Below are 15,423 nucleotides of genomic sequence, written 5' to 3' on the forward strand. Positions count from 1 at the left end.
GCTGTGACAACCTCGCGAGGCACTTGTATAGATCTCGTCTTTGAGAATCAAGCATTGGTGTACCAAGTCGAACATATATCAGTCTATTTCTCCGACCACAAAGCTTCCTTCATGACTGTCAAGAACTGTTAGTGGAGTCTTTGTTAAAGGAATACGTGTGAAAAATAAAAAAAAATTATGTGGTAGCGCATACATGTGTTGCTCGATTTCTTTGCCTCAATCTATCCAAAAGGTGAAACAGCTTATTTGCTGCGCTCACATTTCGCATTAGGAAGTAACGTAATCGTCGGTAATTTTTGGTATTACTCCCTAGTCTAATGAACTAGTGGTGCTTGTCGATACAGTATTAAGGTGCTGACGCTTACAATTAATGGTAAACATTCCTGACTAGAAGTGGCGCCAAAATTTTAGTGCTTTGAATGGTTTGTACGTACGTCACCTTGGGGCCCTAAATCACCCCAGGCAGCACACCAGCATTGGTCCAACCATGGCCCAATGCTGGCAGAAATTGGTACCAATGTTGGACCAATGTTGGCATATTGGCAAAGTGCAACCCAATCCAATGATGGCCCAGCGTTAAAGCCAAGATTGGACCAATGTTATGCCAATGCAGCAGCCATCGTAGGACCAGCGTTAAAGCCAAGATTGGACCAATGTTATGCCAATGCAGCAGCCATCGTGCTGCCAGCGTAGGACCAGTGTTGAGCCATATCGTTGCCATTATTAATGCCAGCTTTGAGCCAATGCCCTTTGCATGACGGATATTCTAGATACGCTGGCTTTATAGCACGCACACATTCTTACCGCAAATATTTTGCTAGCGGCATTTTTGTAGCAATTGTCCCCTTACCGTCTTGCTCAATAGTAGCTAGGAAAGCTCGACAAAAAGATGTCAAGAAGCAGAAGTCATATATGCTTACAAATAATAATAAAAGAATACTGATATTGATGTTTATGACATTTTATTTGCGAATAAATTTTCACAAACAGGCATTTTCCGTGGACCTAGATGGGTGACGCTCGGTTATCTTCAAACAGTTTATTTAGAGGCACTGCCCTCAGGATAGGAATTGGGCAAGGTGCCGAGGATGGTGGGCTGGCCAGGGGTTTCAGGGCAGGGAGCTGACGTCGATAGGCAGGTTGGTCAGTGCTTGGATGACGGCGGGCTGATCACGCCCCCGAGGACCACGATAACGCGGTGGTTTCGTTGATATTGCTACCATATCCCATAGCGACTTCACCACTACTTGGAGGAAATGCTTGCACTGTAAAATAAAAAGAAACATTATCAGAAATGTTCGTATGACAAATGTATGTGGCAGCGTTTTCATTTGAAAAATGGCCATACTGCAACAATATTATATGTCTGGGCAGAGAGTTCCAAGGGGTGAATCAAGAAACTTTCTTGCAAGAGATTTGTCAGGTAACACTTCTTAATATTTCCACATATATGGCATATCTTGTACAAGGTGTAACGTAATATTTAGAACAGACATAAAATGCGCAAGATCCATCCGCCTTGTTTACAGCCCACACCTAGTCAGCGTAGCACTTTATAATAAAAAAATTGCAGAAGAAACTGCTACAGCACAAGAAGCCTAGTTTCAGACTGTCTAGACACAATGCGGCCTTCGTGCGAAATTTTTAATGTGGAAACCGAGAAGTTCCATCAGGAAACACTAGTAAAAGAGGCATTTATTATACGAAAAAAAAGAAATACTGTCGGCTGGAAATGATGCTTGACCTAGAACAGTGAGAAGAAGCGTGGTTCGTCGGTATCACTAGCATGATCAGGCCGCGCGCGTGACTTGATAAAATCATAGTCCTGGAATTTGGGTGAAATTCACAGATTTACACGTGGTTCTACTCCGGGCACTATTCAAAGGCTGCAAATGAAAAGAGCTATGTAATTACGGGCACTCTACATTAGCCAGGCCTGTTTCAGTAATATATAAACCGCGTGATATTGCTTGGGTGATATTGCTCCTTATAAAACTTATAACATGCGCAAAACAAAGGGACTCACCATTGTAAGATCCATGCTTCTGTGTATCCGAGTTCATCCCACATCGAAGGCGGTGGCCACGATCGCCGACTTTTTTCTAATTCTTGTTTCGCCTATATTAATTCTAACACTCACAAAAATTCGTGGCCACATTGCTGCGTATTTCAAGATGTAGGCTTCTCAGTAGGAATGACGACCGCAAGCGAGCATTTTTCACGAGAGGAGTGCGCTGGCAAGAACGGACAAGACGGCAAGCACTCAGGTGGTGTTGCACCCAGTCGGCGTGCTAGCGACGCATTGAAGGAAAGAGTGAAAGGAAAGGGTGAACGAAGAATATGGGGTAAACGCCGCTTTCCCCCGCTGGACCTAGCCCGACCGCGTTTTGGAGTGGCAGCGACGGAGGGCGACAAGGAGCACAATAGTGACCCCGCCGCTTTCCCCCATGCTTCCGAGAGCACCCAATTCGACACAGCAGCTTATGGCTGTCTGAACGCTTGACTGATAGCATTGATCAGGCTCACGTTGGTGCGTGGGGGAGAGGCAAGTGGGGGCTGAAGGACGGAAAGCTAGGCCGAAAAAGAAAATCCGGAATGAGCCGTGCCTACTAAAGGCAAAGTCAAGAAGTTGTAGACACGCAAATGCCGAAACGTGCAATTAATTTTTTTTTATGTCAGGGGGATTCATACAAGGAGCTTACTACACATGCACGAACAAACAACAAATTAGAATAGGAGCATGATGATTATGTCGCCGCAACATGCCATGCATGCTAATCAAACAAAGAAAAGTTTCACTAATACATATGCGCTCCATCTCGATGCGATATAAAACGGTTCCATCAGCTCTGAGGCACTGTAATTCTCGATTCTCCTCAGGATCCTGATCCACCAAAGCCGCGGAGCGTACATGCAAAATATACAATGCGCAGGCAAATTCGCAATACCGTTGCTTCTTATGGAAAGGTCATGTTCTTATGCACGAAGAATAACGCAGCGGCTAATTTTATGCGACTACCCATGCTTGCTACGTGGTACACTGGCTTTTCTCTTTAGGGAACGCATTTCGCGAAAGGAGAAGTGCAAAAATGGCGGTGTACCATGCGTGGAGTTGACATGGGAGAACATATTCCTGGTTCCTGCGCAGTTTGCCTGTGATCAGTGCATTCGTTTTCAAAACACGTTGTTCAATCTCAGCAAGTCGTAGAGCACTAAAAGCCGACAAGGTGAAAATTGGCTTATTACGGGCCAATGTCCTCCAAAGAAAGCCAACTAGTAACCCATATTGGCAAATCCATACGAAAATCGGTCCAATAATTCCCGCCTTGTTGAACGGCAGTGCCAATATTGTTTACTGACTGTGTAATGTGGGCCAACGTTGGATCTCTATCAGAATGGCACAGCCAATATTGGCGCCACGCTGTTAACCTTAGGCCATCATTGGGCCAGGAATCAGAATGGCACTGCCAATATTGGAACCACGCTGTCAATCTTAGGCCGGCATTGGGCCAAGAAGTGCCAATATGTTTCCAACGTTGGCCCAACCTGACGTGCCGCCTGGGACATGTCCCTCAACAAATTCGCAAATGTCAAGCAACAATTTGCTTTACTAAATTTAGGGCTACGGTACACAAATATTGACTCGAAGGTGTCGTAGCTTGGTCTTCAAAAATCTATTTAATCGGTTGGGAAAACATGTTTAACACGTCTACAAGACGTCTCGCAACATTTCTTACGGCCGTTTTTAAAAGGGCTATATGATGTAACACATCTCACAGCGAGGGACGAGACACCGTGGTTGAAGAAGGCAGGGCGAACACAGGCTAACAACTGGCTTATTGAAATCACACATTGCTGCTTCTTAGAACCATGCGCATGCCTAAGCTAGATCACAACCGTGTGACCATGGAACACTTCCTCACCGAGCACCTATGTACAAAAAAAAATCAATCTCTTTCTTTTACACTTGTGTGTCTCGTCCCTAGCGTAGTTTAAGCTCACCAAAAATATGCCGTACCAACTAGCCTCCCAATACACTCTGCTTAATGCATACCCCTTTCTGAAACAGCTACAAAACGTCTCCCAAAACGTCTCGTAGCCTTTTTAAAACGGCTGCAAGATCTTTTGCAAATTGTCTTATATCCCTTATGAGGTGGCGAACTAGGAGGTGTTAACGACGGCTACAAGACGTTGTAAAACATCCGACAAAGTTTTGGCAAGACGTCTTAAAGAAGTCCTAAATATTTGCCAAGACGTCTTGATGATATGTTGTAAAGGTTTATAATAACTTACAAGCCGTTTTCCTCATCTTGCCAACAGGTCTTGTAGACGGTAATAGACTAATGTGAGTTCAGTGTGTTAAGTGCCATTGGCGCAGCGCATATAAAACGGAATAAAGAGGCACAAAAATGAGGTAATCTAAGCTTGTACGTTGGGCTCATTGGTGAGGTATATTAAATGCTATTGGCCCAGCGTGTACAAGTTGGGACGAAGAGGCACAGAAATGAAGTAGCCTCAGGTTCCACGCTGCACTTCTTGGTGTGTCGTTTTGAATGCCATTGGCGCAGCGCATTTAAGACGTGACGGAGAGGCACCGAAATGATGTCGTCTAAGGTTGCACGCTGCGCAATCACTAGTTAGATTCTGTTCAAAATATACTAACCAACTGTGTTCATCCATTTTTGTAATATACAACTTAGCCAACCAATCAACTGACTAACCAGGTCAGTGAAAGCAATGCGAAGTCGGCCTGTCTACTGCGACAGATATGCCTTAGTTAGGGCGTTATTAAATCTCAACCAAAATAGTGATGCTTGTGTCTAGTGTCGAACAGCCAAGATGAAGGGATTCTATGGCTGTTGAAGGGTTCAGAACATGTCACTATGCAAATCAGCTCTAGTTTCTGTGCTATGCATAGTGAATTGTTCTTTATTTATGTTTTTAAAGGTTAGCAGTACACAGTTTTCGCAAACATTAGCAATAAGCATTCACGGAAGAAAATGCAATTATCAAGCCAGTGTTTAGCCCAAAAGACAACATACAACCCATGTTGGCAAATTATGGTAATGTGGACCAAATATTTTCCGCTTTCTTGCACGGCAGTGCTAGAACTATTTACTGTCTGTGGTGATCAAGGAAACCATTGGATGTCTATCTGAATGGCACTGCCGAAATCGCGCCAAACTGTTAACCTTCGGTAAACATTAGACGAGGAATCTAAATGGCGCTGTCAATATTGGCACCACTCTGTCAAGCTGAGTTTGACATTGGACCTGAAAATATTGGACCAAACGTTGGTACGAACTGAACTGATATACCGCCGGGAATGACGCGCAGTCTACCTGCGCCGAAATTGTAATCTCCGAGTCTGTATGGGAAAAATGAGTTTCTAGTTATCGGTACCCTGTTCATTTGTCTTTGAAGAGATCTTCAAGTGTTTTAACTTCAAATTTGTGATATCACATGGATAAAATAAAATATATACAACAAGATGCACATTGGCAAACTTGTAGCCTTTAAATAACCTATAGATATACATATATATGAGAGCAGAAGAAGCCTATTCGCTTCTGTTAAAATTTCAAAAATACATATAAAGCCTCGGCGTTGTAGTGGAAACTACCACGAATTAATGAAAAATTCTGTACTGTCCGTTCTCTCGCAGTGTCGCATAGTTATTTGAGTATGAATCTCTCTGCTGAGATAAGCAGAGATACGTTCCTGGGTATGAAATGAAATAGCAGCACGTTCGGTATATTTGTTCTTTAGAGAGCGCCGAGTGATGCCATGTAGCCAACGTTTTTCCGGCACTGGCGGTCTGCTGTCAAGCGCAAATGCTGCCCCCACCGATAACAATTGCGAAATTAATAAAATTTCGATAAGCATGCACTTTTTTTTGCCGACAACGGCAGCGAATGCTCGCCTGATTTTAAGTGCAGCTGTCTCTAAGCGGCTTTCCTGGCGGGGTGAAATGATTTGCGTCGCTGTGCTTTGAATCGTAGAAGCCTGGTTCGCAAATAAAAGTAGTCTGTGCGTCAAAAAGGAATGTAAAAACGTAGCAAATGAAAGAACGCATTTTCGTTTTACCTGCAGGCTGACGCAGTGGCTACACGCCTGGCTTTAAAAATGCCTGCCATCAAGCAGCCTTCTCAGTGGAGTGTTCAGAGACGCTGCGATGCAAACTTGGGCTGCTTTTTCCCTGGCCTTGCTCTTACCAGCCACCGTGGTCATGGGTGAGCTGGGCCTTCCAGGAGGACCCCTGAAGCTTGATCACAAGGTGTACGACGGGGCAGACATTATAAAGGTAGCTAGCTGTCCTAAGTGTAATGCCTTGCAGTGCAGTTTATCACTGTGCAAGCTTATAACGTTTGCACGTGGTCGAAGAACTTTGTTTCCTAATAGTGAAAATATTGAACAGTTATGGGTTACTTATACAGAGATTACATTGTGATTACTTTCATACTCGATTCGAACCCCCAATGTTCAGCTCATCCAGTAAGAGGGACATGGCTCAGAAGGCAGTGAAGGCACTTTTGTACTATCTCAGAACTTCTGGTTTGCGCAAGCGGCTTTAACTCAAGTGCTGTGCGTGCACATATCTACAACCTCTCTCCCTCCACTCTCTTCCCCTTCTCCCTTCTCCCAGCGTAAGGTAGCCAACCGGGCTATTGACAGGTTAACATCCCTGCCTTCCTATATTCCTCTCTCTCTCTCTCTTGTTCATCCATTATCTTACGACTTTGGGTGACATCTTTGCGGCCGCCTCGCTTACGGGGCCAGTATTTTTGCTATTTTTCAGTGTGTGGCAACTGGTAAGTCTCGTTGCCGTTCGTATTGTACAAGTGTCAGCTCATGCCAAGTATCCCAGACGTAATGCTTGATCATCTAAAATTTACCGCTTTGCCCACAATCATTTCGCAGCATTCATTCACTGAAAAAATTGTCACGTGACGAGTTTCGAATGTTTGCGAGCGTGTGCTATACGTGTTTCTGCGAAATAAAGTGTATACAAGGAATGTTTTTCTAAATTAGTTGAAGTACAACTATAGATACCTTGACAACGAACAGAAATAAATTGTTCGTCACCATAAGAAAAGTTCTCATAGTTATTTCTCACATACTGGTTTATAATTCTACCGAAGGGTTCTTAGTTCGTTACGAAAATAATAATTTCTTTCCTTCATCAGTCGCATAAAGAAGGCCTTAGCATGTGAAACGTCTTTCATTGGTAGAAGAAAAATAAGATACATTTATTTGCGGCGGTGCTTTCTCCGCGTCACTATACAACTGAGAAAGAATTCAAGAGAGTATTCGCGGAATGTTTGTTAGTGCTTATGGAGCGTTGATCTTTCTTGGCTTTCTCCCCTTTATTCTGATAATGGAATAACTACAGAATAACGTGATGTCGGATGCCTTGGGACAGGAATATAAGCGGTTTTAACATATAGGTAGCATCCCAGTTCGCCATTTCTTCACGTGGTTCGAAAAGCATGGATTTCAGCCAGTTGAATTTTTGTTTTTTTTCTCTGAGTCACGCTAGAGAAAATGCTGATGATTGACTATAACCTGTACATGGACATTACATTCAGCTTTTTTTTATCTCCAATGCAGCACGGACGCGTCTCTCAGTGATCTGCTACAATCCTTTTAATGCATCGTAGTCATGTGCATTGTAATCATATGCATTTAAATTACATAACCTGATCAAACCACTTGATCGTCTGCCTTTGCATCTCTCATTTAGCATAATCAACAAACTCGCGGATCAACCAAAGCTTCAGGAGTTACTGTGGTGCATTTCTTGTACGTCTCAGATCTTTGTACCATTTTCTTTCGTTCATGCTTACAAACTGTGCACAATTGTTTACGTCAGTCCACGCGTGCTCCTTCATTTGGAGTTGTCTATATAGCATTCCATCCCTGATAAGAATTGTTGAAAAGTTATTCAAATGTCATTGGTCAGCGTGAACCTATGGTATTCATAGCACAATGTGGTATTGTTTAAACATCACTGAGGAAGTTGACAAGTACTGGTAGTTGACCATGGATATTTTGTCAAAACATTATTGAGGCACTTTAATTTGAAAAGTCATTGATGCATTCATAAGAACGGAATAGTGGGCTAGTTGGTGGTTCATAACAGAGTGCTCGTAGGACAAAAAGCGGGGACGATGTTTTAACCATGTGGAATAAAAATTCAGATGGTAGTAACATTGTGTCTTCGTCTTGTTTTGTTGGCCTACGCGCTCTCTTGCGCTTAACCTCTAGTCATTGGTGGATTGTTGAAACCATGTTGTATTTCCATACTGAAAGCCCATTGAATAATTGTTGAAGACTTCTAGTCTAAACATTGAAAACCCCTGTGAAAGTGGAAGGTGTTGTATGTAAATATGCAACACCGCTTTGAAAAACCCAGCTCCAGAACAAGAGTTATGCGGTCTGCCTCGAGAAATATTTAAAACTTCGCAAAGGGAAAAATGATCATTCCGTATAACCTTATCATTCATAGGTCGAATGGAGTCATGCCAATTTCGCTAACCATTTCCTACCTGTGAAACAACATGGCAATTGCATTACGTGATGCCATAGTGGCAGTTCACTGTGCTGAATTGGTTGTTGAATGATCCAGTTTTCTGCCATGATTACTAGGTTCCTCAACAGGCCGTCCCATGCCAAGCGACTTCTTTATTTTGACTACTTCAAATTTTTATAAGGAATACCTTGGCCATTAGCAGCATGCTAATGTGTTAACAACATGCAACATGCTAAAAATGGTGAAAGACGGGTCGTTGACTGTGTCTCGGTGTTATATGCGTAAGTAACGAAGGGGAGTCCCAATATGAGTAGTAGGAGTCAATGTACATCGAGAGCCTATCTCCCAGCGTGCAGTTGAATCGTTGAACAACAGCTTTCTTTCGTTCTAAGACTTTAAACAATTGTTGCCGCTGTGATTTCTATTTCTATTTTAATCATTGCCCCAAAAATTTAGAATAAAAGAATTCACCAAAATATCAGAATCAATATACATGGAGAGCATATCTCCCCGCGTGCGCTTGAAACGTTGAACGATGGCTTTTTGTCGAGCTAAGACTTTCAACAATTGTTGCTCCTGTGACTTCCATTTCTATTTTAACCAGTGCCACATAAAATAATAAAAGAATTCACAAGAAATTATATTTCAAATATACATGAAAGGCGCATCATCGCCATTACCAGATAGCTTGTGTCGCACTTTAAATTCAAGCAAACTTATAACTTTTAATCCTTATTCATGGCCTCACGCAAGGAGACACAATTTCTCCAATGCTATTCACTGCTTCCTTGGAAGAAGTATTCAGGCTATTAAGCTGGGAAGGCTTAGAAGTGTGGATCAATGGCGAATACCCCAGCAACCTTCTGTTTGCAGGTGACATTGTTCTGTTCATCAACACTGCGGAAGAATTGCAACTAATAAAGGGATTTATTGACGATAAGCGACAGACGTAAAACCAGCGCAGTCCCAAGAGAACAACGGCCTCGGCGCCAAACGCTCGTGATCTGCGCTCACGTAATACATCAATGATAGCGCCGCTCTACTTCTTGCTTCCTGTTCTTTTTCATTACAATAACCCAGGCGGCGATGAGGAGCCATCCTGGCGTCTCAATGCGATAAAAGTATGAGATGGTCGTGATGCGGCTTGAGGCGGCTGATAGGAACCGTGTCGCGACCAAGGCCGCGCTTGTCCAAGTAGGTGCTGACCGGTTCAATGACATAAGTGACGGGAGACCGGCACTCGATGACGCGGTAAGCCCCGTGGTACTTGACAGCAAACTTGGAAGTGAGGCCAGGGGAGTATAATGGTAGTCTGAGCCAGACGATGAATCCAACGGCAAAACTCTGCACATGCTGACCGTCGTCGCGGCGATCTTTTTGGAGGGCTTGGCTGTCGGACGTAAATGAGCGGGCCAAGTGACGACACTCTTCTGCATCGAGAAGGGTGTCGAGAGAGCGATCGAGGGCGATCGAGAGAGCGCATCCGCGTCAGAATGCTTGCGCACGCATCGGTCAACATCGCGAATGGGGAATTCTTGTATACGAAGAGCCCAAGGACTGAGGCGACTAGAGGGATCCTTAGGGAGGCCAACCAGCAGAGTGCGTGATGGTCTGTTACCAGGTCGAAAGGCCTGCCATACAAATAAGGGCGAAATATTCCTAGCGCCCATACAAGTGCGAGGCACTCTTTTTTGGTGACCGAATAATTTGCTTCCGCCTTGGTGAGGGCGCGGCTTGTATATGCCACAACATACTCACGCAAGCCGGGCTTGCGTTACGCGAGAACTGCACCAAAGCCGTAACTACTGGCGTCTGTATGTATTTCGGTTGGCACAGCGAGGCCCTAATGGCGCAGCACGGGTGGCGAAGTAAATAGGCGACGTAGTGTCGCAATGATGTCATTGCAGGCGGATGTCCACTGAGAAAAGTCGACGGGGCCAGCGAGGAGATTCGTAAGCGGAGCGATGATAGAAGCAAAATTTCCGACGAAGCGACGAAAATATGAGGCCAAATGGACAAAGGTTCTGAGTTGTTTGATGGTAAATAGCTTCGGAAACTCGGCAACAGCACGTAGTTTGTCCGGGTCAGGTAGAATTCCTTCCTTGGGGACGACGTGGCCGAGGATGGTGAGACGGCGAGCCCCGAAGTGTAATTTCTTCAGGTTGAGTTGTAGGCGTGCGCTCGTAAGGCAGCGGAGAATTGTGTATAGGCGAGATATTTGTGAGGAGAAATCGGGGGAGAACACGACGACGTTATCCAGGTAGCAAAGACATATTTTCCTTTTCAGACCGCGTAATATGCCGTCTATCATCCGCTCGAATGTTGCGGCTGCATTGCAAAGCCCGAAAGCATCATTGTAAATTCATACAGGCTGTCCGGCGTAACGAACACCGTCTTCTGACGATCACACTCCGCCATAGGGACCTGCTAATGTCTCGATGGCAAGTGGAGGGTATTCGGTCGTCATCTATGCGAGGGAGATGAGAAAAGTCTTTGCGAGTAATCTCGTTGAGGTGCCGGTAGTCCACGCAGAACCTAATAGAGCCATCTTTCTTTTGACCAGTACAACAGACAAGGAGCTGCAAGAAGGCGTGATGACTCCGAGCTGAATCATATCGTCAACTTGTTGCGTAAATACCCGATGCTCCACAGGGGGCACATGATAGGGGTGCTGTCGCAAAGGAGCCTGATTCCCAGAGTCAATCGCGTGAACGAACGCATTAGTTCCGCCGAGTGACGCTTGCGGTAAGTCAAACGAAGTACAGAACTTCGTTCTGTACTTCGTTTGGGCATATTGCCCTGACTTGTTGCCCTGACTTCGTCAGGGCAAGAAGCTATATCTGTTCAGGCGGAGCGAGGCCGCTGTTGATCGAACGGTGAAACGAATCCGAGGGCGCGGCATCGGACGCAAGGTGAGGTGGCAGGGCGTTCAGCTGATGATTTGGCTCAGGCTCAAAGGGATCCAGGGGCACGATAACGTCAACGTCTGTAGGCTACACGCGCCCACGCGTTTCATTATGGTACAAGGTCAGAGGGCCCGAGTTGGGGTTGCAAACAAATAGTCCGGGATTATCTTGATGAAGCGCGAGGATGGTAAATGGCAGTGACATATTGTGGTGGCGACGAAATATGTCGGATGACGTGAACAGAACGGTGGCATCGGGAAGGACGGTACAGGAAACGGGAAAAACAACGGCCCTGTGAGGTGGCAGGTCAGTATCGACGGCGACGACAAGCTTGCTATCACCAGGAGTGGCCACATAGGCAGAAGGCGTCGCGCAATATACATAGAGCTCGACCTGAGCACGAGTGCAGCCGATAAGAGCGTGATTACTCGATAAAAGTCCCACCCAAGTTAGACCATAAGAACACGAAGCCAGCACAAGAAACTCAACGCTGTAGCTGACGCCTTGCATGAGCACCCTGACCGTACTTGCTGCAATGGGTTGAATATGTTATGCGCTCGCAGCACGGAGAGAAAACCCTGAAGGTTGCGTCGTCAATTTACGGAGAGAGTGGCAAAACTTCTGGCTCGTTACAGAAATAACGGCACCAGCGTCAGCAAGCACGAGAGTTTTCCACTTTGAACAAACACTTCAATAACATTGCCGGGGGACAAGCGAGGACTGAGACGGTTGAACGATGGCGTAGTTCGTGCCTCAGAAACTGCACCAGTAAGTTTTCCGCCTAAAGACCGCATGGCCGGGGCCGCATAGGCGGAAGAAAATGGCGGCGCGGTGAAGGTGACCGAAGAGGAGCGATAGGCTGGGCTGCAGTATGCTTCCGGTTGTTGATCTGGCTGCGTGCTATAAGGAGGTCGGAAGGGGTAAACCGGACATCTTTGTGCACTGGTGGTCCCCGCGGAATGCCGGCGATAGAAACGGGCAACATGACCCGCAATTCCGCAGGCGTAGCAGATCGGCCGGTTTTCTGCAATGCGGATTTGCGTACTGCGGCTGTGCCCCGACAGGTGGCGTCACTGGTGGTTGAATTGGTCGTTGAAGGGTCAACATCGACAGAGGACTTGGCTTCATGATTCATTCGCATACGTCAGTGGCGTGCCGAGCGGAGTCGGCGGAGTGGCAGACGGCAGCGTAAATGATAACGGTGAGGGGACAGGAGTCGGCTGGCAGACAGACGGCAAAGCCTAGGTGAATGAATGAAGTAACTTTATTTTGGTCCAGAGAAGACGCAGGGGAGATCCCGCGCCACCCGGCTAGTCCCACGTAGGGACCGCCAAGCCGAGCTTGACGGCCCGATCGCGGGCACTCTGGACGGCCAGGGTTTGGTCGTTGAGTTCGGGGCTGCCCAAGAGCGCAGCCCACCTATCCTCGCTGAAGGAGGAGCCGATGGCTTCACACTCCCACAACACATGGTCCAATGTTGCCCTTAGTCCACAGGCAGGGCAGTCCGCACTGGGATATCTTTCGGGGTATATGGCATGAAAAACCGCGAGGTTAGGGTACGCACGGGCTTGTAAAAGTCGAAGGGTAACCGCCCGCGCCCTACATAAGGCGGGGTGCGGGAGGGGGAAGACCCGTCTTGACAGATAGTAGTGCGTAGTGATCTCATTAAACGTAAGCAAGGGTTCCCCGCGGGGCTGAGGGACTGCTGAGGCGGGCAAAGCCTAGGTGACCTGCTCCTGTATAACGTGTCGGATGGCCGCAGACAGTGCGTAGGTGATTGCGTGGCTGGGAATAACGAAAGCTGTCGAGTAACTTCCTCTCGCACAATCTCCTTGATCTTTGCTGGGAGCGCCGTGTGATCGCCACCGATGGTCAACGCGGCGAGAGTATCGTCTTTTGAGATCTGCCGCAGAGTTAAGACGCGTTGCTTCGGTAATTTGTTGAAGCTCTGGCACAGGCTCACGAGTTCAGACACGGTGCGTGGATACTTAGCCACCAACATATGAAAGGCGTCGTCGCCTATGCCTTTCATGATGTGCTTGATCGTGTCTTGGTCAATCATTGAAGGATTCACGCGCTTGGACAAGTCAATGATGTCTTCGATACAGCTGGTGAAGTTCTCGCCCTGCTACTGCGCCCGCTCGCGCAGAGGCTGTTCAGCACGGAGCTTGCGTACTGCGGGGCGACCGAACAATTCCGCTAAGCTCGTCTTGAAAGTAGTCCAAGTGGGGAAGTTGGGTTCATGTTTGCAGAACCATAGGTTTGCGACATCTTTTAGGTTGAACAGGGCGTTCCGCAGTTTCGTAGCGTCGTCCCACTTGTGCACGCTCACCCTTTCAAACGACGACAGCCAATCTTCTACGTCATGGTCATCAGTGCCACTAAAGAAGGCAGGATTGCGCTGGCGCAGCACGCTTGACACGATGAGCGGCGGCGATTGTGCCGCGCTTTGCTAGGCGGCATCATCAGGAATTGTCGGAACGGCAGTGGGCAACAGCTTGCTGAAGAGCTCCAGGTTTCAAAAGGGTACCTAGAACCTCCGCCACTTTGATAAGGGGATTTATCGACGATAAGCGACAGACGAAAAACCAGCGCAGACCAAAGGAAACAACGGCCACGGCACCAACCGCTCGTGATCTGTGCTCGCGTCCCGCATCAATGATAGCGCCCCTCTACTGCTTGATTCCTGTTCTTCATTACAAAAGAAATGATTGAGCACCTTAAAATAGAAAATAGAGTGGGGTTTAAGATTCTTCTGCAGAAGACAAAGATAATGTTCAGTAGCCTGGCAAAAGAACAAGAGTCCTGGATCCCCAGTCAGCCTCTAGAGTCGGTAAAGGAGTACATTTATCTAAGTCAATTACTCATAGGGGACCCTGATCATGAGAAGATAATATACACGCGAATAAAAATGTATTGGAGTTTATACGGCGTGCATTGCCAGATCCTACCTGAAAGCTTACCACTATAATTGAAAAGTGTACAATCACTGCATTCCACCAGTGTTAATATGGGAAAGAAACTTGGAGGTTAAAAAAGAAGCTTGAGAACAAGTAAAGGACCGCGCAAAGAGCGATGGAACGAAAAATGTTAGGCGTAATGTTCAAAGACAGGAATAGAGCGCTGTGGGTCAGAAAGCCAACGGTGATAGCCGATTTTCAAAATGACATTAGGTGAAAATAAGTGCAGTTTGTCAGGCCATGTAACACATAGGATGGATAACCGGTGCACCATTAGAGTTACATAATGGGCGCCAAGAGAAGGGACGTGCCGTCGAGGATGGAAGAAGACTAGGTGGCGTGATGAAATTAGGAAATTTGTAGGTGTAAGTTGGAATCAGTTGGTGTAGCATGTGGGTTTTGTAGATTGCAGGGAGATCGCTTTCGTCCTGCAGTGCACATAAAGAAAAAATTGCTGCTGCTGCTGATCTACTGGCACAGAAAAATCAACCATTTTTTAGCCTATGTAAATTACACAGCTGCTATTACATGTGAAGGAAGGAAACGAAAGCTTTCGAAAAATTTCTTCCAGCACTTAGTTTTGCTTATTGAACAAACTTGAAAAAGTGTGGCTTCATGGAATAGATATTGAAAAAAGGTGGGTTGTTACAGACCAGCCCAATTAGCATACTGTTAGCACAAAAGCATCGAGCGCTACAAATCACATTGGTTTGTTCATTTAAGAAATCCAAATTGAGCGTTTCAAGAGACTAACGTAAAAAGAATCATCATCAGCCTGATTACACCCACTACAGGGATAAGGCCTCTCCCATACTTCTCCAACTACCCCGGTGATGTACTAATTGTGGCCATGTCGTCGCTGCAAACTTCTTAATCTCATCCGCCCACCTAACTTTCTGCCGCCCCCAGCTACGCTTCCCTTCCCTTGGAATCCAGTCCGTAACCCTTAATGACCATCAGTTATCTCAACGTCTTCATAGAAGCTTTCATTGTCCTGGTCATCATGACTGGATGTAGTGGTGTA

The 15,423-nt window shown here is 46.2% G+C and overlaps 1 protein-coding gene across 1 annotated transcript in view; it reads left to right on the forward strand.

The window, feature by feature from the left end:
* The first annotated feature begins 6,120 nt into the window (after positions 1-6,120).
* The window catches only part of LOC142584788 (uncharacterized), a 46,845-nt gene continuing 37,542 nt past the window's right edge, over positions 6,121-15,423 (forward strand). Inside the window, exon 1 of the mRNA XM_075695051.1 lies at positions 6,121-6,304. Within this exon, the coding sequence (XP_075551166.1) occupies positions 6,176-6,304 (129 nt within the window). The 5' untranslated portion in view covers positions 6,121-6,175. The remainder of the gene's footprint in view (positions 6,305-15,423) is intronic.

This window comes from Dermacentor variabilis, chromosome 6 (assembly GCF_050947875.1).
Source record: "Dermacentor variabilis isolate Ectoservices chromosome 6, ASM5094787v1, whole genome shotgun sequence".
NCBI classification, from domain to species: Eukaryota; Metazoa; Arthropoda; class Arachnida; order Ixodida; family Ixodidae; genus Dermacentor; species Dermacentor variabilis.